Below are 25,367 nucleotides of genomic sequence, written 5' to 3' on the forward strand. Positions count from 1 at the left end.
CTGGGTGGTGGTGGTGGTGGTGGTGGTGGTGGTGGTGGTGGTGGTGGTACACGCCTTTAATCCCAACATTCAGGAGGAAGAGGCAGGTGGATCTCTGAGTTTGAGGCCAGCCTGGTCTACAGAGAGTTCCAGAACAGTCAGGGCTACACAGAGAAACCATGTCTCAAAAAACAAACAAACAAACAAACAAACAAACAAACAAACAAACAAACGTATACCTGTCATCCTAGCACTTGAAAGGTAGAGGATCTGAGGTCAAGGCTAGGCAAACAGTAAGAAAGAGACTGTCTAAAAATTGAGAAAAACAAACAAACAAAGAAATAGTTTTTGTCTTAACCAAATCACCAGGGATTAGAGAAAAAACTTGAAATGAAGAAAAAAAAAAAAAGAATCCAATTGGAAGTTAAATAAACTTTTAGCTTATGCTGACCCTACAAGGGCAAGTTACTCTCCTGCTCTGAGTTACCCGTCAGGCAGATCTGGGGTCCTTTCTCCTTCCAGATGGTCACTGGGGGTACCAAATGCCCTTTATAAGCCAGCTGTGCCATTGGGAAGGAACCTTCATTGCAGAGGACACCATCTGATTCTCCTGCTTCATGTTTGTGCTACCACACCTGGTATGTAGTGCTGGGTATGGAACCCAGGCTTTGTACATGCTAGGAAAGGCCTCTCCAGGGGAGCCACACCCCCAGCCCTCTTCGCTGGTTTTCACAGCATGGACCAACTTCTTGTAGACCCACAAGAGTCAAGATGGGCCATGTGTCCCTGCTTCTTCTCATCCTTCAGAAACGAACAACAGAGCCCTGCTGAAGCAAGGTCCCTGCGAGACTACCTCTGAGTGGCCGACTAGCCTGCTCTGCAGTCCTGTGACTCACAAGTCCTTACAGTGCCTCAGCTGTAGCTACCTGCTGAGTCCAGGCATCACCCTGCACAGGAATAGCAATGGACCAGAGTGGGGACTTTGCCTTGCTCAGGCTGGCAGCAAATGCTATCGCTGTTAGTGACAGTATCCATGCTACAAGCCGTCTCATCCTTCCTTTTAGGTGTGACTGTGCCCCCTTTGATAAGTGATGAAAGTGGGGTTCAGGGAACTTAAATGGCCAGGCCAATGTCACACAGTGAGGTTCCATTCAGGTTGGGGTCTACCTACTGTTGCTAGTTTGAGCCACACTAGACTTAGACAGACCATCTTCGTGCTGATTGCCTTCTGTATGTAAGGAGTTGGACAGCATGGTCTTAAAAAAAAAAAATCCTTAATTTTTTTTTCTTTGGTGGGCTAACCCCATCTCTGCTGAGTACCCCTCCAAGAACATTCTGCAGCTAGCAACTCACTAAAGAGAAAAGGACAGGTATGTGGCTAGATGGTCCAGACCCGCCCCTCTGTGCATATGGTACACCCTCTCACAGTAGACTGCTGGGGGCCGCGCATGGGAAACATGCTGCATTCATAAACACGTGAGTGATGGCTGAGGGTCCCACTGTCTAAAGACAGTTACACACAGGCTGACAGCACTTGGCTTGAATGTCTCAGGGTAGTTAATTCTGTTCTCAGAGTGGCCCAACATGACAAGACCCTTGAAGACCACAGTGAGTGGTCAGCATGTCGGAAATGACCTAAACCCCGGTGGGAAGAGACGCTCCTTGCAGCTCAGGGGATCCATGGGATCTGTGGGAGTGCAGGATGCTGGCTGCACTGCAGAACATTCTCTTGGAGGTCTCTGCAGCATAATTACAGTACCGTCTCCCTAAAGAATGAAAGCAATGTAAAAACCGAGAGCTCACGCTGTGAGACTTTTGCTGGTGATGATCATGATGCTCCGGCAGCTTGAGAAGCCAGTCTGGCTAGATGCAGCTGCAGCAGGATCCGAGGGAGAGGGTGTTGGGTGACCTAGCAGACCCTCTTCTGTCCTGCAGGGACTGAGACACGCAGGCTGGACAGGATGCAAAGATCCTGTCCTGGGGCTAGCCTCGAACCCTCCTGGGCTAGAAAGAGTGAGGAAGGCAAATCAAGGCCTGTCCCTCCTTTGGAGACAGCAAACTCATTCCTGATGAGAGCTGGTCGACTTTGGGGTGAGGTAAAGGTTTTGCAGCTGTGTGTCCATGGCGTGGGGCGGTGGGGGGGGGGGGAGTGGTTTGTTCCATCCTGGGCTTTTCCAGGGAAGACAGAGACATGTGGTGGGTGAAATTCGTGGTTCTGGCAGCCTCGCACCACGCTGGCTGCTCCACCCAGAGCTCACATCTTCCTGAAGGTGAACAAGTCCTCCCCCCAAGGCAGAGCAGGGTTGGCTGCCCCAGGGTCACTAGACTGTCTTAAGACACTCCACCCCACAGGCACCTACAGGGATGTGGCTGTTGAGTTGCCCCTAGCTTTCCGCTCTGTTCAGACTGCCAGGAACTAGGGACAGACAAGGCCAGGATGTTTCTGCCCTCATAGGGCTAACCTCTAGGGTCGGGGCTTCAAGGGGACAGTAGGTGAACAAATCAAATAACCAAGGTCACAGAGAAGAACACAGTGTGCCTCATATCACCAGGGCACAGAACAGGGCTGGGAAGGCGGCCCAAGGGGCTTTTGGGAGAGGCTGAAAGCTCCTACATCGAGACCGGTAGGATGACTGATGGAGTGGGTCTGAAATGGGAGGGGAGCCGACAGTGTAGACCAGCCTTTGGAGCCTTCCATGATGAGGCAAGAGGGACAGGGAAGGGAGAGGACATGTCACAGAGCCTGGAAAGCGGATCACGGACACTCAAGGTCCCTTCAAACCAGATGGAACACTAACACAGGAAGTGGTCAGGATGCACGCTGCATCTTTGTTCCCGGACTCTTAAGATCAGAAGGGCCACATGGTGGAGAGGACAGGGGCAGGCCTGGGACGTAGCTGGGCTCCTGCCTTCTAGTCCCCAGCCCTTGCGCAGACTCTGCTGCCGCCAACCCCAGACCCTCAAACAATGCTGAGCATCTCCGGCCAAGGCTTCAGTGGATGGCTTCTATTTTTAAGTGGAAAGGGGATAAAGTGGCAGCTGCAGCCTAAACAGGCCTCCGAAAAGTCCAAACCAAAGCCAGAGACAGCAAAGGAAGGGTGGACTTGACCGGGCTGTGGAACCAGCAGCTGTGGAGCCAGCTGCTTCCATCAGAGGCCGTGCATAGCAAACCTGTGCCTGCTTGAGCCTCTGGGACAGTGTAGGCTTGACAACTTTGCCAGGTGGCCTTCAGTTTTAGTGACATACTTCTTTCTCTGGTGCATTATCCTTGAGAGCCTGGCATGTTCTGCTCCTCGGGCTATGAACTCCTTGACACGTACTACCAAAGCCTCCCCTCTGTAGAGACGGTCTTGTCCTCTTCCAGGCCCACAACATGGTAGTGCTTTGTTCTGGGTCAAGGGCAGAGAGGAAGAACCGTGGTCTGGGGTTTGACATACTGGGAAAGTGTTTGGTAACGCCCTAATGCCATGGTGTGGCCAGTGTGACTGTGCTTCTACTGGCTGTGTGTCCTCTACATCAGTCTGCTCAGGTGCCCTCCAGTCACCACTGGAGGCCCCTCTGCCCTGAAACAGGCTGTCTCTCCTTTGCTTCTTTGCACACCAGGGTCTCTCCAGACCCAGGGGACTCTGGTTGTGATAGGGAAGCTCATAACAGAGGGGCATGTAACCGGGGACTGGTTCTGTTCTGCTCTGGCCTGTTATCCTGTTGATCCCACCCACCCGAGCATTCATCCGCCCTTCTGGTCCCCACAGGCCCCTCTTTATAAATAGCAGCTCGTTCAGCCTAAACCCTTGACCTCAAATTCTCCACAGTAAGCCTCCATTGAGTTGGCATGTGACATCTCGCCAGAAGGCCGTATCAGCTGTGCTCAGCCAGATAACACCCCACCACTCCCTGTCCAACAGTGGCACAGGAGGAATGTGCTGCTGGTGTCTGAGCCCCTTGGAGCTCCTTTTTTGGGGTGGATCACAGTGGTAGGTAGCAGGGTCAAGTCAGCAACTCAGCAACATTCCATGTGCCCTGAAGCCCAGCACGCTGAGTTGGGAATGCACAGGGGTTCTTGCCTGATCCAGGAGATGCTGTGGGGGTCATACTTCAGGGGCCTCCAGTGGTGACTGGCTCTGCGATTCCCAAAGGACCAAAAGGCCCCAGCTCCTCATAAGAGGCAGAGCCCCTAATTAGCGGGGCATCCAGACAAGTCCGTGGTCACAAACCACAGAGAACGGGTGACAGTCTTCATGGACACTGTACCTAGTCCTGGGTCTTGGCTCTGATGATGGCTGGCTAGGAAAGGGTTGCTAGAACCTAGCAGGGGACACTGAGGTAGGTTCTTCTGGAGATGACAGGAAACCACTGAGCACACCAGTGAGGATCCATCCCTGATGTCCTCCTACCGAGTAAGGACAGAGGCTCAAAGAACTCCCTGTCTGAGGCCAAGGCTGAGACAAGAAGGGCACCTGAGCAGACTGATGTAGAGGACACACAGCCAGTAGAAGCACAGTCACACTGGCCACACCATGGCATTAGGGCGTTACCAAACACTTTCCCAGTATGTCAAACCCCAGACCACGGTTCTTCCTCTCTGCCCTTGACCCAGAACAAAGCACTACCATGTTGTGGGCCTGGAAGAGGACAAGACCGTCTCTACAGAGGGGAGGCTTTGGTAGCACCTGTCAAGGAGTTCATAGCCTGAGGAGCAGAGCATGCCAGGCTCTCGAGGATAATGCACCAGAGAAAGAAGAATGTCACTAAAACCGACCGTCCAGTTCACCTGGCAAACACTTCCAAGCCCGCATCGTCCTGCTCTCGCTGTCCTCACAAGTCTCAAGTCCGCAACATGCTGGGTGTGAAGACCGCCTCACACACCGCCTCCCCATTCATAAGAAACACATCAACGCACGGCACCCAGGAGCAGACAGGGCGGCAGGGACGGCAGCTCAGCTGCTGTGCCCCAGGTCTGCTCACCACACCTGCCTCATAACTAGCTGTGACAAGAAGGTGTCACTTCTGTTTCTGGAACGACTGATACATAAGCCTCTTCCCAACTGCACAGTGGCCCTCAGAGGAGCTGGCACAGAAGCCAGAGGACACGTGGCACAGACACTAAGGTGGAGCTTCTGAAAGGTGGTGGCCACATGCCGCCTTTCCCATGTGGAGGGCTCTACCTGGGACGACACTTGGCAGAGTCCACTGGCTTGGCTTCTCCGAGCCATAAAAACTTCTCTGACTGTGACCTGAATAAACCCACAGACATTCTGTACAGAACCAGCCCAAACACTTTAATAGCAGAGAAAAATAAAAATAAAAAACCCGATATGAAATCTGAAAGGAGCGGACAGGCAGTTAGGCGTTGCCGCGCTTTGGTCTCCAATGTTTCTTCGTGGGTGTGCGTTTTCACGAGCATGTTCATCTGACAGCCTGCTCCGGTGTGCTCTGGAGGACGTGCACTGTGGGTCACAGGAACCAGAAGAGCTGACGCAGGCTCAGCTTCTCCAGCCACCGAAGCCCTGGACAGACCTGCAGGAAGGGCCCGAGTCAGCTGGTGCTCCAGCTGCACCTGCTCTGGATGAATTCTGGAAGTGCCGAGGATCAACACACAGGCCTGAGTCAGGCCTGGAGCGGGTGGCAGTGGGCTGCCCTGGGGACATGACCAGGGAAATGAGGCAAGTGTTTCCCAGCCCTGCTTCCCGGAAGGCCACTCATCTTTTTCATAACTTCCAGCCGGCCAACAGCCCCAAACCCGACACCTGCTGCTCAACCTGGCACTTCGGCACAGCTCTGAAAACAGGAAACAGTAGAGCACACAAGTCCAGCAGGAGTTAAGTCAGATTCAACACAGGAGACAACTACTTACGAGTTAGACGATCCGAAGGTGAATGCTGGAAAACAGAAAGGAGGAGGTTACAGCACAGCCCAGAGCCTGCAGCCAGGCAGGTTCCTTCTTGTTTGGTCCCAGGACAGCCTTCCCCGACCCTGTCTACACGGCGGCTGAAGGCACACTCAGCTCAGCTTTACTGGGAGAAGAAGGGTTGCCTCACTATTTTAGGGGTCCCCAGCTCTGGCTGCAGGTGGAAGGTCTGTGCACAGCCGCTTCGTATCATTTTCTGAGAACAGAGCTGTCTTTGTTTTTATTGCTACCCATCTGTTTCCTTCCCTTTCTAGACCAGAGAAGCAGACACTCTGGGTCTGGCTCAGATACCACACGGGTTCTGGGCATCAGTTAGCCCTGCAGCCATTTCTTCATTTGTAAAAACCCCAATTCTGCTGAGTTCTATGTGTGCCTCCCTCAGTCTGTGTGAGGACAACACAGGACATCTATCTCTGCTCCTGAAGATGGAGTGTGCTGTACAGACACAAGACACAAAGGTTCCTCCACCCTGCCTTTGAATCCAAAGCCTTGTAAGGCTGCCATTCTCTGGATGGCACGGGGCTGCCAGTCTAATTAAAGAACCTTGTCTTTTTCAGCCATTTCAGCTTTTGAGACGCTGAGCTGAGTGTCCAGGAACACCTGTTCTTTCAAAGAACACAGCTGTTTACCTCCTGTGCCTGATCCAAACCCAGAGAAACCACTGTTCTGGGTCCCGAAGCCTGAGGTCTGCTGGGACAAGGACCCGAAGGTGGGCGCGTTCTGGCTGGCGAGGGTACCGAAGGACGCAGTGTTGCTGCTGCTCCCGAACCTGGGGTCCAGTGAGAAACGGACAGGGTTAATGTGGCCCTGGGTCCCTGTGCCACAGACATACTTCATTCCCTGTCACTGGTCTTGGACTGAGCCAAAAGACTCCCAGAGAAAACAGGCTCCAGCCCAGAGTAAGCCTTCCGCTTGGCTCTGGGAAGGAAGACATCAGGATTAGTGTGAAATCTGCCCCAGCTGGGGCAGCACTTCTTAGCCACTGAGAACCACACTGAGCTTCCTGCTCCTCTCCCGACACCCTTCACGTTCAGGCCATTAAGTGAGTTCTCATTTCTTCTCCACCTGTTCTGCCCCATTTTCCTGCCCAGTTCATCCCTGGCCTTGATTCTGTCACGGCTTCTTTGTGGACGCTGCTAAGTTGGTCTCAGATGCTCCCCCTGCTTCGGCCTACCAAAGGCTGGTTTCATAAGCTAGTGCCATGGAGTCTGGTGATTCCAATCATTTTATTGTTCTTTCTTTTCCTGAGACAGGTTCTCAAGCATCCCAGGCTGGCCTGGAATCTGCTATGTTTCCAAGGATGACCTTGAACCCTCCCCCACCCCATACAGGAACTCTTTATGTAGTCCTAGTTGTTCTAGAATTTGCTATGTAGACCAGGCTGGCCTTGTACTGAGAGAGAGTCTCCTGTCTCTGGGATTAAAGGCTTGTGCCACCATGCCCTGTGACCTTCTTATTTCCATCTCTCAGAACTGGGACATTTATCACCACACCCGGTTTCTAAGGTGTGGGACATGAGCCTAGCCAAGGCTTCCTAAACCTCAGCAAGTGCTCTACCATCGAACAACATGCCAACCCTCTACCTGCTTTTTAAAAAGAGTTTGTGTGTGTGTGTGTATGTATGTAACGTGCATGTGTGCATGCTGTCATGCAAGGCATGCTAGTGATACAGTGTGTGTGGTGGTCAGGGACAACTTTCGAGAGGAGGGTCTTTCCTGTTATCATGGGTTTGAGGCATCAGTTCCATGGCAAGTGCTTTCCTAACCAAGCCCTGTCACTGACCTGTTTGCTTCTAATGAATGGTAAGGGGTATTCTATACACAAAGGCGGCCATCTGTTCATACTTCGTGTGTGTGTGTGTGTGTGTGTGTGTGTGTGGGGGGGGGGATTTTCAAGTTACTTCACTCAGAATTTTGTTCCATAAAAATAAATAAATACACAAAACAATGTAGAAACAACATCATTTCTTTCCTGTTACCTCACATAGGATAATCCTCACTCAAGGGTTCTCCCTCCAGATTTGGTCCAGCAAATGGGGTTGAGTATATAACTAAAATCACTGAGGGGTTCAGTGGGGGCCTCGTAGAGAAGGTGGGCAGGGCAGAGTTAGCGTCTTGGGAGAAGAGCCAGGACCTGGGTAAATGCCTACATTACAAAGGGGACCCAGCAGTTCCCAGTCCTGTATTCCTACTTGAGGGTGACCTCAGCTCTTTGACAGGGTCAGAGTTAGGATGGCACCAGGGATGAGGCAGATCAGTGGCTTCTTTCCAGGGATTTAATGTCTGCATTGGTGCTTACTAGCCCTAGGAAATGTGCCAGCCAGTCATGGTTCCTAAGATATTCCAGACACTCTCCAGCTTCCTGGGTGTGGGGATCAGCCTCAAGTGTCATGCTTTGGGAGCTAGCCACTTTGATTCTTGAGACAGGATTTCACTGGAGCTGCGATTCAGTGTGTTGGCAAGCCCCAGAAATGGACCTCTTCATGCAGGAATCCCAAGCGTGCCTGCATGCTCAGCTGATGGTGGTGGTGGGGACTGAACTCAGGTCCTCTATCTTTGTGGCCAGGACTTACTGACTGCACCATCTCCCCAGCCCTGCTTTTATTCCTCGACTATTACTATTTTGGGACAGGGTCTTGCTGTGTAGCCTCTGCTGGCCTCCTTCCTCAGTCTCCTGAGTGTGCATATGCTACCCATATGGGGAAAGCTAGCTCTTTGAAGGCGGTGCTGGACATTCACAACTGTGAGCACGCTCAGCAAGTCTCTACCACTGAGCTACATACACTTAAAACTCCAGAGGAGGTTCTCTAATAATAAAGTTAATAGCGTCTTTGAAATAAATACACAGAGCCTCAAGACTCCCAGTGTATACAGATGGGAGTCCATCCAGACCTGTGGAAAACACAGGCTTAAGGGAGGCTCTGCACTCTCTTCTGAAAGAAGTTCCCTTTAATGTGTTCTTGGAGTTTCCCAAGGGGAAATGTTCAAGGTCCCTTAGGCTTCACAGAAATCTAAGGAATGCCATTCACTTGTATATTCCCCTTGAGCAGTCTAGCACCCCTCTGTGGAGCAAAGTTTGGTAAGAGCATGCTTTATTTTCAGGATAAACACCCATGTTACTTCTAACCTTCGGCTCTGAGCTGAGCACCAAGAGTGAGAGCATGTCCGGGCCATTTTAGGCATCAGCATTTCTTTCAAATGATGGATTTTGTAGCCATCACCACACAATCAATGGTCTAGCAAAGGCCATTTCTTTCCTCGGGGTTTTGGCAACCAGACTAAAATTCTAGGGCCTAGAGGTGAAGCCCTGCCATGGCATTTTCTGAGGTGGAGGAGGAGGCTGTGTGCAGGACATGAGGACAGCCAGGAGGACGGCAGCAGTGCGGAGGTCACCCAGTTCTGGGTCGGGCTGGAGCAGGGGACACAGGAGTTGTTTGTAAAGGCTAACAGGCATCTCAAGAGAACAATCCTAAGAGGAAGATGTGGTGAGGGCTCTTTCTGCAGGACTTTCTAACATAAGGGCCACCCGAGCCATAAGCCTGGCTCAGAGAACAAGGTATCAATGACCTGCATTGGCAGCCAGCAATGTGGCCAACAGCCGCCCACATGTTTAAGAATCTACTTACAATGAGTCTTGTCCTAGAGAAAAAAGGAATCTCCTAGCATCTTTTTTGCCTACTTCAATGCAAGGCCTCCAGGTCTCCGTCTGGTGCGGAGAATGTAAGGATTCCAGGCCCCAGTGCTTCCAAGGGGCTGCCACCAGTCTGTCGTTCCCCGGTCCCGCCTGCAGCTTACCCGAATCCTCCTGTGCTGGCAGCCGCAGTGCCCTCTCCGAACACTTTGCCTCCCGTCGAGCCCAGAGGGCTTGTAAAGGCTGGGGCTGAACCGAATGCTGGCACCCCTCCAAACCCAGGGGATCCCCCAAAAGTAGGAGGGCTGCCAAACACTGGAGCAGCACCGAAGCCACCTGAGCAAAACAGAGGCAAACAGAACAGGGGAGAAAAGGAGACAGGAAGAGAAGGCATCGAGCAGCCGGAAACCAAATCAAAAGAGGAGAGAGGGGATACGCCGTCAGTAACTCCAACACCAGAACCCAAGAAGCACAGCTCCCCAACCTCTACCCCTCAGTGGCACTGCCTCCCCCTAAGCGAGGGGTCTGCAGCACTAAGGTCGGAGCACCTGCTGCCTTCCTGAGGCTCATGGGACTTGCATGAAGTCCTGTGAGAGCAAACCACCCCCTCCAATCCACACCCTCCCCCCCCCCCACTCTCGAGCTCGGTGGGCCCATCCCGGGTTCCTCTCCAGCCCCATGATGTCTGGGATTCCTCAAAGAAACTCCATCCCCAAAGCTTGTGTCCCAACATAGCAGTCACAGGATTTATTATTTATTACCACACAGACCAGGCTCCCAGCTTCAGGGAGACCCAACTAATCAAACTGGAGGCTCCAAGTCGCTTTCCTGGCAGAACCCATAAACTGGGTCACAGCAGAAGCAGGGGATGCAGGCTGGCGCTTAGCCACATGCATTTTATTTATTTACAGCCAGGTGGCCGCATGCCTATTGCGGTGTCCCTGACATGAGGTACAGGGGACTGTTTTCAAGTGCTTTCTTTCTGTAGCATCCCTATAAAGCACACTGACCCTCCACTTTGAGGAAGGCTATGGTGTGAATTTAACCAGGTGTTAAGTCAGCTGTGAGGATGGCCCGAGTGCCCAGCTCAGGACTCCAGATTATGACCCAGGACACAACAGGCAGCAGGGTGGAGGTGTGAGGAGACATGCCGAGACAATAGAACAGGGTCAGGTTAAGCACCAGGCAGCCTCCTCTGACTGGTGGGGAGGACCATGTGTGAGTCAATCCCTGCTCCTGAGGTGTCTCCAAACCTCCAAGATACTGGTCTAGTTCTGAGACTAAGAGGAGAAAGGTAAAGAGGATATGTAGAGCCGGATGGAGACGCTGGGCTCTTTACTGGGGGTGGGGCACTCCTTCCTGTTCATCTAAAATACACGTTGGCTTTGAACTCTGTGCTAAAGGGAGTAATGGGGTCCCAGACCACCATGGATATGATCAGACTAAGGAGGCAGGGTTGTTATTACTGAAAGCAATCTAGTGTCCAAGAGACGGATCTGGCTTTACTGTAATCACCGGACTGCCTCTGCACCCGGACCAGGAGACATCGAGTATAGGGCACGAAAGCGGTCAAGTGAGCGTGCTGGCTGGTGCCTGTGACTGAATTCTATGTCTATCTTTCAGAGGGGCTGCACAAGTGAGGAGATACCTTTGCCATGGCTCATGTTTGGGTCACCATTCTGTATTTTAAAACCTGGAGTGAAATTCCAAGCTGTGCTACCGAGCCTGGAGGACTATAAATGTGAACAGAACGGAAACAAAGTGCTAACCCACGGCATTTTAATTATTTAAGACTGGTCATGGGTCTAACTGCATCTCCTTCCTACACAGACACGGTTTCACCTAGCACCTCGGACTCAGTAGTGTTAGACTTCCTGCTGGAATGTGAGTGAAAAATGAGAGGTTATAGTGATACAGAAAGTAACCTGGAAAGGAGCAAGTAGAAGAGTAAACGGACAGAGGCAGGCAGGCAGACAGACAGACACTCACTCACATACACACAGCTAAAACAGACCTGGGTCCACTAAATGAAATAGAATGGCTGCTCTCGCCTTAGTTCTGGGGACAGGCAGCTACTCCAAACAGGAGGAGGAGTTGGGCTGCAGACAGCCGCGTGTCTGAGCTAGCCACCAAGAAGCAGATTTACTGGCGCACACTACGGTCTCTGAGCCTCAGGTGTGGTGGCAGCTGCTTCCCCGCAGCTCCCGTCCTTTCCTTGATAGCCTGGCCCCTTCCTCCAGTAGGACACTGAGTTCTCAGGATGTTTTCATGTAACTTCAGCACGGGTAGATGGCAGAACTGGGATTGGAACCTCCCATGGACCTGTCATGTGTCCCCGCTTCCTCTGTCACACTGCTTCATAACTGACAATGAAACAGGTGTAGACCCAGGGCTGCTGGGGGGAGGCCACAGTCAGCTTCAGATCTCCTGTCCTGTTCTTGGTGGCCTCTAGCAGTAGTTCTGATGCAGTTTCACTAAAGGGAGAGCAGACACTTAGAAAGCACCCATGTGTATAACAGAAGGTAAACTGCCCATCAGAGTCCTCACTCCGGGTGCTCACCAAACAGAAAACCCAGAATGAGGAGAAGGAATTTTTAAGGTGGAAGGTATATTTTCTCTAGGACAGAGACACAAAACCATCATGCTCTCAAGTAACACCAGCTGGGACACAGTTGGGAGCACAGAATCACACACCAGACAACAGAAGAAGGGAGGGACACCGGGGCCTGAGAAGATGGGAAAGGCTCGAGGTTACAAAGTAAGGCTTCTCAGATTGGGGCAATTCTAGCTGTGCTAGGGGCTCCTGCTCAGGAGTCGCCCACCCACCTTGGCTTTTGAGAAAAGTCACCAAGCAGGCTATGCTGACTACTGAGACATCAGCCCTACACTTGTCCTTTTAATGAGAGCTGAAAGCTTTGTGGTTTTTCCGTTTTGAAATTTGTGTGTGTGTGTGTGTGTGTGTGTGTGTGTTTCTAGTCCCTTTTTTAAAATCTAGGGGAAAGATACAGGACCAAGCTGTCAAGCTAAGGTCTTAGAAAACAGACACAGCACACAGCTACAAGTCAGTGCATTTCAGGGTCACCTTCTAATCTGTGCCAGCCACTCTAAGATCAGCGTCACCTCCTCCGACAGGACAGGGGCCTAGTCAAAACATTCTATCTCTCCGACCCCCCCAGGGGAGTGTGCTCTAGAGAGGCTTCTCTCAGCAAGCACCATCCCTGCCCCCTCCTGAGAATCGTACTCCAGTCTCCCACCAGCAGGACCAGCACTGCAGGTAGCTACAGACCTCAGACAGCAGGTGACAGAAATTAGCAACATGCTTTATGGGGCAGGAGAGATGGCTCAGCAGTTAAGAGCAGTGCTTTTCCAGTTCCTGGGTTCGATTCCCAGCACCCATGTAACAGTTTACAACCCAGTTTCAGGGTTTTAAGAGCACCAGGCATGCACATGGTGTACAGACAAACACGTAGGCAAAACACCCACATACATAAAATAAGTAAATATTACATAGCACACTTCATATTAATGCATACTGCTCTTTTAAGACCTTTATGAAAAATGTGTAAAAAAATATTTAAAAAAGTTTATAGAGGTATATATGTGTTTGTGTTTTTTTTTTTTTTTTGGGGGGGGGGGAACGACAGGGTTTCTCTGTGTAGCCCTGGCTGTCCTGGATCTCACTCTGTAGACCAGGCTGGTCTTGAACTCAGAGATCCATCTACCTCTGCCTCCTGAGGGCTGGGATTAAAGGTGTGCGCCACCACCAACTGGCTACAGATGTGTATTTCAAATAAAAGTTTAAAAAGAGTGGCACAGACCCATGATCCCAGTCCCCAAGCAGCTGAGGCTGGAGGATCATGAGCTTTGCTTATGTAGGGAGATACCATCTCAAAAGACCAAACTCAAACATGAGCCCAGACAGTGACGTGGCAAAGGGAGAGGTGCCGTGAGGAGGAGGGTCCAAGCCTTGAGCACTGGGGGACCCTGTGCTTCAGGAGGCTCCACAGTGAACGCTTTCGTTATCTCCTGCCGGGTTTCCCTATTGTTTTCTTCTTCTTCTGAGGAAGGGTCTCACTATGTAGACCAAGCTGGCCTTAAACTCAGAGATCTGTCTCCCCCTGCCTTCCAAATGCTGGGGTTACAGGCATGTACTGCCATGTTGAAATAATTGGTTTTTCAACAATTATTAAATATTTTGATAAGTCTTCCATGAGAAGATTAAATTCTTTTAAGTGCTATACTATATACCTCCTGTTTGTGAAAGAAAAATTGTTTTATTTTTGTAGACAGGGTCTTACTATATAGCCCTGGCTGGCCTGGAACTCACAGAGAACCACCAACCACCTGCCTCTGCCTCTGGAGTGCTGGGATTAAAGATGCAAGTCACCACTGCTGGCTCCTCTTTTTATAAAGTATGTCTTATCTGTTAAAAATGCAGTAGATGCTCAATAAATACACAAATAACCTGGAGAACAAATTAACTTCCTCCTTACTGCAATCCCCTTCCCTTGAGATAAGCACCCAGGACCTCCCAGAGATCTATCTTACATACACTCTCAAGTGCATGTATGTGTGTGAGCACATGCACTCACACACACAGATGAGCATGGGTCATACTTGTGGGGTACCTGTTTTATTTGGAGTGGAAAATCCAAAGCCTTGGGATGCTACGCTTCCACCGCCAGAGCTGAAAGTGCCAGCAGGCTTCTGTTCCCCGAAGGATGAGCTGCTAAATGCTCCGAATGTCTTAGCGCCACTGTTTCCAAACAGATTAGAGGTATCTAAAGGGACAAAGAACAGGTGTGAGGGAGGCTGAAGAGGAGGGCAATGTCATTTCCTTCTCAGATGGTGGAAGGGAGACACATCTGATGAGTGGAAGACAGGAGCCATGGTGCAGCCCAGCATCGAGGGGAGTTCATATGAGTGTGAAATACTGGCACTCAGGCACAGGACTTCCTGGCATAGCTCTACAAGGGGAAAGGGCAATAGAGCCCCACGGTAGGGTTCCTAGAGGTCTTGGCCCACCCACTAAAGATTGATCCCAGTCAGGTTGCTTGCCTCCTTCTGGACAAGGCCTGGTCTCGGTCTCTCATGGCATTAGAAGAATCAAAGCCGGAGAGCCTGGCCCAGCACAGGGGCCGCCAGCATGCTGGCGATTGTCTGGGTTGTGCAGGGTCCCGCTACTGCTCTCTGACCTGGGGGAGAGAGGAGTCAGGAAGAACCCCAGTGTCCTTACAGTGTTTGATGACTACTCTGTCACAACCATGACCAGGCACGGGCAGCTGCCTTGACATGGGGAAGGGAGTACTGCCCCAAGACACAAGCTTTAGTCCTAGCCCAACTGGTGACGACCACATGCCTAACAGAGTTGAGCATGTCACCAAGCAAAAATACAAACGTGCCCAGGTCCAGCCTTTCCCCACCACCAGGTATTCCTGGTGCAGGTGATGCCAGGAGGTGGGGTACACTGACAGTCACTTTCAAAGCTGAGCTGCTGGAAGGGTTGGCCCACCCGAACCCACAACTTGTTAGGTCTCTTGTCACCCTCTCCTACAGCCCGATTAATAACATTTACTGAGGTGCTCCTGAGCTAAGCTGGGGAGGGAGCGGTCTCATCCTAGGCATATGATCATCTCCAATTTCTAGGTACCACCAAAGCACAGCCACAAGGGCCGAGCATGTCTGATCCTGAGAGCAAGACGGCTAGAACCCACTCTAGCTCCTTACGGTGGGCACCACAGATGGCTGTGCTCTGAGCACTAGGCTCTTCCCTCAGGTGTTGAGAAAGGCCACCTCTGATTCCCGCTAGGGCAGTGCATCCCTCTACTTGTTATTACAGGAGCCCACTCCAGCTTTAATCTCCGGACCCAAGTAGTACCAGCAACATAAAACTCCAAACAGCAATTTCAAGGACAAGATTAGGGCTCTCCTCAAAGTGAAATGTGACCACAGGAAAAGTGAAACACAAAGACTTTAATGAGACAATGTTAGGGGACACCCCAAAACCTTCATCCTTTTCTCTCTTTAAGAATCTTTGTCAAATGAAGCCTGTCTCACAGAGAGGCTTCACTGCAGCTCTGTTCACAATAGCTAAGGAATGAAAACCACCCAAGTGCCCATCAACTGAGGAACTGATGAAGGAAACAGTATACAATCTATTTAGCCACAAAAAGGATAAAATCCAGTTGTTTGCATCAACATGGGTGAACATGGAGACCCAGTTAAGTGCAACCAACTTAGCTGAGAGCCAAGCACCCCAGGGCCGCAGGTGTGGGATCCTAACAGGTGGACCCACAGTAGGTGAGAGAGAGCAGGATGGCGGCTACCAGAGGCTGCGGAAGCAGGGACATGGGAAAGGTCAATTGGTAAGAGCCGGCTAGATGGCCTGGTGGTAAAGGCACCTGCTGCCATGCCTTACAACCTGAATTTGATCCTTGGGACCCACATGGTAGAAGAATCAACTCTTGAAAACTGTTCTTTAGCCTGCACTCCCAGGCTGTTGCACATGCGCACACACGCACACACACACTAAATAGATGAAACAAAGAAACAAACACATAAGAGGTAGCTGTTCTGGGGTTCTACTGAACAGCAGGGGACTATGGGTAATGGTATGCACAGTTTCTTTTTTTAAAGCTAGAAGGATTTTTTAAATGTTTTCACCATTAAGGAATGGTAAACGTTTAAGAAGACATTTTTCCTTGAATGTTAACCTATGTGTAGACACATACACATAGATGTACACATATACATGGTGACCAATGTGGTAGCAAGAATTTCTACCCAAAAGCTGGGAAAGTTTTAAAAAAGATTCTAAAAATGGAGCTAAAAACAGATTCCTAGTTGCATCTCTCAGGCAAGCTGCGCGATAAAGCGGTGCTGCGGCCTGCGGACTTGAGCTACAGCATGATGGGTGTGCAGCCTGTGGGCATGACCTACAGCATGGCGGATTCCTGCCATGGTACACAAAGGCGTCTCCAAGTCAAGGAAGCATGGTGGATTTAACTTTTGCTATTACAGACCAAAAAAAAAAAATAATAATAAAAAATAAAAATAAAAAGGTTTCTGGGCTACACACTGCTGGATGGAGGTATAGGCCCACAGCTTCCCAGACTCGATGGTGAGCATGGATCCCAGAGCTGGTGGTAAATGTACCTCTGCCATGTTGGGAAGCTGAGGTGGGCAGAGCCAGCAGCTAGGTCCTAGCCATCTACAGTTTAAATCAATGGTCAAAAAAATGATTACATATTCACAATAAGACAGATTCAGATGGAATAAAACAGTGTACAGTGTGTGTAAAAATGTGCGTAGACTGGAAAGAGGAAAAGGAATATAGACAGTTATATAAAGAAACAAATAGTTTTAAAAACTACAGTCTTTAAAGAGACAGTAAGAATAATATGCAAGTTAAGCCACACAAGGATGGAAATTACACAAAGAATCTGGATACTGCATATTATTACATTGTTTTTTGGGTTTTTAACTGCAGAGAGACATCTGATTGTAGGAACTACCAAGTCAAACCAATATGTATATTTTAAAGGTATCTTGATTTCAAAATTCGTGTCTAAGGATATGTTGCTTTGGAAAAGAGGTTCTGCTTTTGTTTCCACAGAAGATGAGAACCTACGGATTGCTTCCAGGCTAATACGGTTTGATCAACCAAGACCCCCTGAAAAGTTGATACAGCCTCACAGACTACTACAGTCAAGATTTAACTATAATTCTTAATTTTCTCAGGATCCCCATAAGATTGCCAGCGCCCCCAACCAGCAGGAAGTAGTATGAGAAGTTATACCCAACTTTCCAAAATATTGTTTATAAATGTTTAGTTTTATTTAAAGGAGGTTGATTATAAATGTAATCTCTTTCTAAAGAAAAGGGAATATAGATATGATAGGATAAAAGGGTAGGTTATTGAATCTATTTTTAAAGATCGACAACTTGTTTGAAATGTTTTACATTGCTATGGATTTTAGTTTATTGATACAAATTTAACGTTAATTTTTTTATACTGTATGTACATTTCTATTCTTGTTTAAGGTATTATGTTTATGCAATTCCTTTAAAATTGTAAAATATAATTAAGAAACACAGATCAATAGTCATCCATGATTATCAAACTTACAGTTATGTTAGTTAAGATTTTTAGTTATACAAAGGTGTATATCAATTAGGTAAGTAATCTTCAAACACTTAGAAGACCTAGAGAATATGGCATTTAAAATGTTATAAGAACTTAGACTTTTCTGGACAGTGAGACATGTCTGCTCCTGGCAGCACTAATTACTTCAAAGAGGATGATGGGCATTGAAGAAAGTTGTTATGGAGTTTGTTTTCTTGGTGGCAAAAGTTAGCCACTGGGCAAAAAAGTGCCTTGCCTCGACTGCTTGACAATATGTTGTATAAAATGGACATGCAGGACCCATAGGAAGGTGACCACTGAACTCTGCAAGATGAGATGGTTCTTCAGGTTCCTGCTTTGTAGAAGAAACTGCCAGACATTCTACAGGACATGAGAAGCAACTGACAAACTTTGCCAGAATGGGTGGAAAAGCTCTTAGAATTTCCTGCTTCACTGAAAGCTATGCCTGAGACTCTAGGCCTGTAGACTGAAGACAGATGCCCCAATGTTACAGAGGAACTTTGGATGACTGTCCAGGCAGCCATATGTTTCTGTCATTTCTAGAATTACGGAAGTTGCTTGCAATGTACTTCCTGTTTACTTAGGTAATATTGCATCCTTCTGGGGTCTTCGATGTAGTAGAAGACCAGATAGTATAAACAGACTAGATACTATAACTGTAATCCTTGCTTGATAACTGTTTTATTATATGTAATTTTACTATGTTAAAGTTAAAACCTTCTTTTCTGATTAAACAGAAGAGGGGAAGTGCTGTGGGATGTCTTTCTGTATGCTGTGAATATGTGTTGCTCTGATTGGTTGATAAATAAAGCTGTTTGGCCAATGGGGAGGCAGAATAAGGTTAGGCGGGACATTCAAACTGAAGAGACGGGAGAAGAAAGGAGAGTGGGAGGAGACGTCAGCTCGCTGCCGAAGGAGCCACATGCCAGCAGACTGGTAACACCACGGCCATTTGGCAACCTATAAATTAACCCTGAGCCATAGGCCATACAGTTTGTAAGTAATATAAGCCTCTGTATATTACCAAGCGGTGGGAGAGATTCTTCTCGACCACAGGGCCAGGCAGGACCGAAGAAACTTCCAGTTACATGCACATGCTATATACATACATAGAGACATCACATGATACCCATCAGTATATACATTTTTACATAAGGATCCTTTCATCCTCCATTATAGTGGAACAGTCTGAGGTTTGCCGCCAGGCCTAGACTAAGTACTGGATAGCTCTGTGATCTCAACCAAAGCCTCAGCTACCCTAGGTCAGCGTTCCCTGACACCACCCAGGACAACAATTCTGACTGTAGAGGCTCTGAAAAACTGCAAAGACTCCCTGTTCTTCTTTCACCTGTAGCTACCTCTCATCACAGTCAACACAGAGCAGGTGCAGGAGATAAGGATGACACCATTCACATAGCAGTCCTACCATTCAACCTCATTGCTCTGGAATGTGGCACTGGCCTATCTGTGCCTCACATTTCTGTGGCCAACAATGTTTCTTGGTTCTCTCCTAATGGCTCCACATTAGTAGTGGGCAGCTTAATTTACTGACTTTCTGTGTATGTACGTGTGTAGGCATTCATGAGCCATGGCACAGAAACACTGGTCACTTCCTTCTCCCCACCATGTAGGTTCTGGGTATCAAACTCAGGATGTTGGCCTTGGTGACTTGGGCCTTTACCCTCAGTCCTATCTAACTGGCCTATCTTTTATTTATTTTATTTTTAAGACAGGGTCTCAAGATGTGGCCCTGACTGGCCTAGGACTTGCTCTTAGATTTGACTGGCCTTGAACTCAGAGATCCACTTGTCTTTGGGATTAAAGGCATGAGCCAACACAACTGGCTGTTGGCTCAGCTTTTAAAAACATGCTAACTACAGGCAGTGGTGGCACATACCTTTAATTCCAGCACTCATGAGACAGAGCCAGGCGGATTTCTGTCAGTTCCAGGCCAGCCTGGTCTACAGAGCGAGATCTAGGACAGGCTCCAAAACTACACAGAGAAACCCTATCTCCAAAAACCAAAAACCAACCAACCAAAAACATGCAAACTAAATGTACTGGTGGGTGGAGTATGTTTCATTGTAGAAGAGTCTTCACTTCTACAGGTTCAGCCAGTCAGAAAATACTCTCTGTGGAGCTAACCAAGGACTAATCCTTTGGGATAAAAAGACAGGGAAAGTTGGCACCTGCTCAGGGCTGCCTTCCTGCAGCCTCATACAGGTCCCCTTTAATTATGTACTTGGCAAAATCACTAACAACATCCAATATCAAGGTCTGAGGTCACAGAACAGAGGTCTGATGCACTTGGAGGGCTCTCACCCAGGCTCCACTCCAGGGTAGCTTCCAGAAGAACAGCCATGGAGGGAGCCTTCTGCAGGCTTGAAACAAATGACTCCCCCATTTTAACACAAATATCCTTCAGGTCCCTAAAGAGAAAAAGCATGTAGAGGATAAAGCTAACTCCATGTCAGCATGAGACTTGGGGGGGGCGGGGGGGGGGGACAGGTCCTTCTGGGTGACAATGTACACACAGGGTGCTGAGCTTCAAATGACCAGAGTTAACAGCCTGTCTTTGGTGGAGTCTCTGGGGATGAGAGACTTCTCAAAAGGGAACATGTCAGCTTCTGGCTACAGTGTCTTTCTTGGTCATGGCCACAGTTTTCATGCAGCCTGGACTCCAGGCTGAAGTGAACTTGGATTCTCTCCTCCAGTTGGTAGGAAACTGCAAAAGGGTTCAGCAGAGGAACTATGGTAAAATAAAAGCAGCTTAAAAATATTTGATTTGAGGTGGGTTTCCTGACCATGGCTAAGAAGACTGGAGGTGGGAGGAGGTCGTGTGCAGACCCCTTCCACAAACCAGGTGACTGGGGACACACGCACGCACGCACGCACGCACGGACACACACACACACACACACACACACACACACACACACACACACCCTGCACATGGCCCCCAGCAATGGAGATAAGGCATCGGAAAAGGACCTATATGAGAGAGGTGCGCAGGATTCTGCCCAGGAAAGCAACAGTACTCACAAGCATCGGGTGCTGGAATCAGCATAGAGAAGGACAGTCACTGAGGCTACAGAAAGAAGGACAGTGCCCTTCTCTGTAACACAGCCCAGTTCCTCTACTGTTCCTGCCTCTCCCTTAGCCTGCACTTACCTGGTCATAGGGTCTCCTCACTGTTAAACCATGGAAAAATCATTAGGACCACTAGTGTGTGGTACTGAGGACAGGCAAGTGTTGAACAAGCACCTATGGACAGGAGAGCCCTGGAGTAGTGCTCTCTCATTCATTCCTACGGGGCCGACACTCCCTCCGCCTGACTTCAGGCACTGAAGTGGGTGTGGGGAGGGATGTGCAAGGCTGACTCTCAGGAGCTAGTGCACACCAGCTCACACTGACCTTTGGGGAAGGCCAGCTGACAAGCAGAAGCTAGGGTGTCAGAGGCCAATTTCTACAGGGATAGGACACATCTAAGCCATTAACAAAACTGGCTGGTAACACAGGCCTCACAGATGATGACCTACATCTGGGATCCACCCCAATTTCTAACCAGCACGTCAAGTGACTATGTGCCAAGTGCTGTGTTTGGCATGTTCCATGTATGTGAGCTGAACTCCACATCTGCTGTTCCCTTGATTTGATCTGAAAGGACCATGCTTTTACAGCATTTGCTACACAGAGCCCATCGGTGCTGCGGACAGGCGGTCAAAGCATCCGTTACAGCAGGTTCTCAGCCTGTCTTGGCATGCCTGTTTTGGTTTTGCTTATCAGGATTCTGTTGTCTGTCTGCAAAACATGATTTCTGAGATCCCTTCAGTCTGGGTTCTAAGTCCCTCCTGGAGTGGCCTGGTGACTGAGGAGGGAAATCCTTGACAGCAATCCAGCCACCTTTCCAGAGCAGAGACATCAGAATAACCGTCCTTGAGCTATACAGCCAGAGAACAAAACTGAGACAGAAAACATTGTTCTTAATTCCACAGGCCTGAAAATTATGAGAACAGCCAGAGGATACAAGTGCAGGATTCACTGACATCTTGTGCAACCCAACGGAGCGAGCGCATTAAGGCGGGGATGACAGGAACCCACCTTGCAATCCTAGCCGCAGCAGCAGTATATACCCTCTTACACTTTCAACTGTGACAGACAGACCAACGCACAACCAGAAGGATTAGCAGGAGAACAGAGTCCTAGGAGGTTCAGCTTCCGGGGAAAGGCGGCAAAGGTAAGTGATGAGAAACATGCAGGCTGGAGCCGACTGCCCGCGCACTTCAGCGTCTGCGAGCCAGGCAAGCGGAAGCACTGGGAGCAGCACTGTGGGGCGGCTTCCGGCCGCTGTCTGCCCACACTGCCTTCACGCAATCTCAGCACAGGAGACAGCCAGCTGGGCCTCGGGAGAGAAGGGAGCAGCAGCAGCCCATCACACTCGGCTCTCTGCAGCTCTGCTGTCCTTTCAGACTGCAGAGGCCACCTCATTAAGACAAGAATAAAAACCAAGCAGAGCAATGTGGGTGGAGCTCAAACAGACCCTCGCAGGCTTTGAGAACACCACAGGATGACAATGGCATCAGAGGACCAAGGGCTGGGAAAACTCCTCGACTTACTTGGGGTGGCTGTAGATCCAAAGCCCCCACTGGCTGAGCTGAACGGGTTTTTGCTGGCAGCATCCTGGCTGGGTTTTCCTCCAAGGCCACTGAAGAAACCGCCCCCTCTTGCAGCGTTTCCAGACCCAAACACGCTACCACTGGAAGTAGATGACTGCTGAAAAACAAATGGGGGAGGGGGAGAGGAAGCAAGACAGGATGAGAGATCCTTGTCCAAGTGCAGTCCCCATCCCGGCAGGAGGGCACAGCTGATATGGACGGACAGCAAGACTACTCGTCAGTTCTGGAAGGGGCACTGCAACAGCCCCAGAGAGGCTGATTCCGGAGACTTCCTACAGATCTGGGGTTCCTGGGTTACTGCACTCAGAGTAGGTGGGTGCTCAACACTCCTCTACCCAGCTGCCCTTGCTGTCTGACTCCACCCCAGGGCCAGGAAAATCAGGCATCACAGATCTACCAAATGCCAAGTTTGAAAACAGGGTGGAGCCACCATGTCTTCAGATTGCCCTAGTGTTAGCTGAAGTCATCAGAAACGATGAAGTGATTTACAGGCATTTCTATCCATTTCTGCACTTGTAATTCACAACTATGTGCCAGGGCTACAGAGGGAAGCCTAACTTAGCCCCATTGCTGAAATGATGACCACTGTTGAATTCTATCCCAGTACTCACAGGACTCTGCTAACTCAGGGCTGCAGCAAGCACCACGCATTCACTTTCTGTTTAGAAACCAGCCCTTTTAGGGAGACCAGCTTGCGGTTTGAGGGGCTGCTCATGTTAGTTAAGCTGACATCTCCTTGGCTGATAATGCAGAATAAGATAGGCTTTAAGGAAAGGGCAGTAGTGCAGAGGAAGGATGGGGCCATATGCCGAGGACACAGAGGTGCTGCTGTGCCTCCTGTGAGACAGAAAAACTGCCCACTTCAAAATGGCGGGAAGGAGCTGAGCCGTAGAACTGCACCTGAGTGCTTGCTTGGGTAGCATACATACTAAAATCAGAACGATACAGAAAGACTAGCGTGGCCCCCGTGAAATGAGGACACACAACTTTGTGAAGTCCTCTATTTCTTAAAGAACTGTACCCGAAACACAAGCCCTACTCAGAAATGGCTCCGTCACTCCCTCCTGAGCACCAGAGCTTCTCCCCACAGCTTGGGCTCATCACGCAGCACGGCTTCAACGCCACCCTCCTCTCCCCATGCTGGTCTGGGCCCGTGGTCAGGACAGTCCACCTTCAACACAACCTGTGCTTGTCTAATACCGGGCTACCCCTTCACTTCTGTTTACAAGAGCTCTAGCCCCTCGGCAGCATGGAGTGCTCTCCTCCCTGCTGTTCTCACACAGAAAACCAAGTTTAGACTTAGGGTAATACACTTAGTCTGCTGGATAGTCCCCCACTTTAAACTTTTAAAAACGCAACAGTGGATAACCAGTGACAGCCTCTGCAAGGACAGGAACCATGACAACTCAGTGTCCAATGCATGGAGTGTTCTTAACCTCTATCAGGCTGGACACAGGAAACCATCACATATGGATGTTCTGCCCTAGAAAACCCAATACTCTCAACACAGCCTGAGCTGGCCACCCACAGAATGAGCAGAAGTGGGCAACTAACCCTAACCCAAGTGAGTGGGATCAAAGTCCACAGCCAAGTTCCCTTAGCTCTGACTTCTGCCTCCAAATCATGCCTGCTTCTGAACCCGCTTCTCTGCTGATCCACCCCCTGCCCCCCGCCAGGACTCTCTCACCAACTCTCCAGCACGTGGCTAACTACCGCCCTCGTCCCGGCCCCAGAGCTGACCCTCCTCAGCTGACGGGCTGCATTATAAATGGTTACAGGGCTGCTCACCCTGACTACTTGTGCCTTTCTCAGATGTGCACACGCACATGCTTTGCTTCCTGCTCTGTAGCCCAGGCTGTCCCACCTCCCAGTGCTGGGGTAGCTCACCTGGCTTTCCCTTGTATACTGAACCCTGTACTAGGACAGCAGTGATGGAGGCACCCTTGTGTCCTGGAGAGGGGTGCACTCTGGTCCTCAGACCAGGAAGGGTGTCTACTTCCGGGTGCTGTGCTCACCTCTGGCAGGCACTGGACTGTCTCCATGTCTCCATCAGCATTCAGGTTATCTATCTCCTAGCCAAGCTGGAGCAAGGTCATTGGCCAAGGCAGAGCCAGGCAACCATGCAGGCTCCTTCTGTGCTTCAGGCCTTGTTTTTTCTTAGAAAAGGGGTTTGTGTGTGTGTGTGTGTGTGTGTGTGTGTGTGTGTGTGTGTGTGTGTGTGTTGGGAGGGGGGGGTATCTGCACATGTTTATCTTCTAATCCATATGTTGTTACATAATTCAGTACAACAAATACAATGATTTAAAATTTAAACCCAAAAGGATTTTAGCATGTCACTATCAATTTTTAAAAATTATGGCAAAATAGATAGCAATGTTGGCATCTTGAACATCTGGAGCTCCCACGGCAGTGGCAGTAATTACATCCAGAGCAGCACAACCATCACCATTAGTATCCACTGAACTCAAGATCTGTCGTGGAAATTCTGTAACTGTTAAACCACAGCTTCCTATTCTTTCTCCCTCTAGCCCAGGGGTTCTCAACCTGGGGGCTGAACAATCCTTTCACAGGGGGTGCCTAAGACCATAGGAAAACACAGAAAAAAATTGTTTTAAAAAGATGTACACAGTGTTCTGTCTGCATGTATCCCTGCAGGTCAGAAGAGGGCACCAGATCTCATTACAGACGGTTGTGAGCCACCATGTGGTTGCTGGGAATTGAACTCAAGACCTTTGGAAGAGCAGCCAGTGCTCCTAACCGCTGAGCTATCCAGCCCAGAAAACAGATATTTACATTACGATTCATAACAATAGCACAGTTACAATTATGAAGTAGCAATGAAAATAACTGTATGGTTGGGATCGCAGCATTAGGAAGGTTGGGTACCACTGCTCTAGCCCTTGTCAGTTTCAACCTGCTCTGATGAATTCACACACTGAAGGTACACTACAAGTAGAGTCATCTAGTGTCATCCTGTGGCAGCCAGCTTATTTTGCTTTGCCCATGCTATTCACGTGCAGCAAGGATC

General features: G+C 49.5%; 1 protein-coding gene and 1 non-coding gene across 6 annotated transcripts in view; one reads left to right on the forward strand and one right to left on the reverse strand.

Annotated features, from left to right (window-relative positions):
* Positions 1-5,237: 5,237 nt before the first annotated feature.
* Positions 5,238-25,367, reverse strand: part of Nup214 (nucleoporin 214) — a 91,870-nt gene continuing 71,740 nt past the window's right edge. For 4 of the 5 annotated variants that reach the window (XM_037204578.1, XM_028884668.2, XM_028884666.2 and 1 more), the window contains 6 exons: positions 22,280-22,436; positions 14,146-14,298; positions 9,682-9,853; positions 6,517-6,656; positions 5,834-5,858; positions 5,238-5,496 (listed from right to left, as the gene is read on the reverse strand). In XM_037204578.1, coding sequence (XP_037060473.1) covers positions 5,463-5,496; positions 5,834-5,858; positions 6,517-6,656; positions 9,682-9,853; positions 14,146-14,298; positions 22,280-22,436 — 681 coding nt within the window. In that variant the 3' untranslated portion in view covers positions 5,238-5,462. The remainder of the gene's footprint in view (positions 5,497-5,833; positions 5,859-6,516; positions 6,657-9,681; positions 9,854-14,145; positions 14,299-22,279; positions 22,437-25,367) is intronic. The other variant, XM_028884669.2, reaches the window with a different exon arrangement.
* On the forward strand, positions 23,244-23,349 carry LOC114703844. The gene has a single exon (XR_003736195.1). It is a non-coding gene; the product is annotated as a U6 spliceosomal RNA (small nuclear RNA).

Source organism: Peromyscus leucopus, chromosome 4 (assembly GCF_004664715.2).
Source record: "Peromyscus leucopus breed LL Stock chromosome 4, UCI_PerLeu_2.1, whole genome shotgun sequence".
Taxonomy (NCBI): Eukaryota; Metazoa; Chordata; class Mammalia; order Rodentia; family Cricetidae; genus Peromyscus; species Peromyscus leucopus.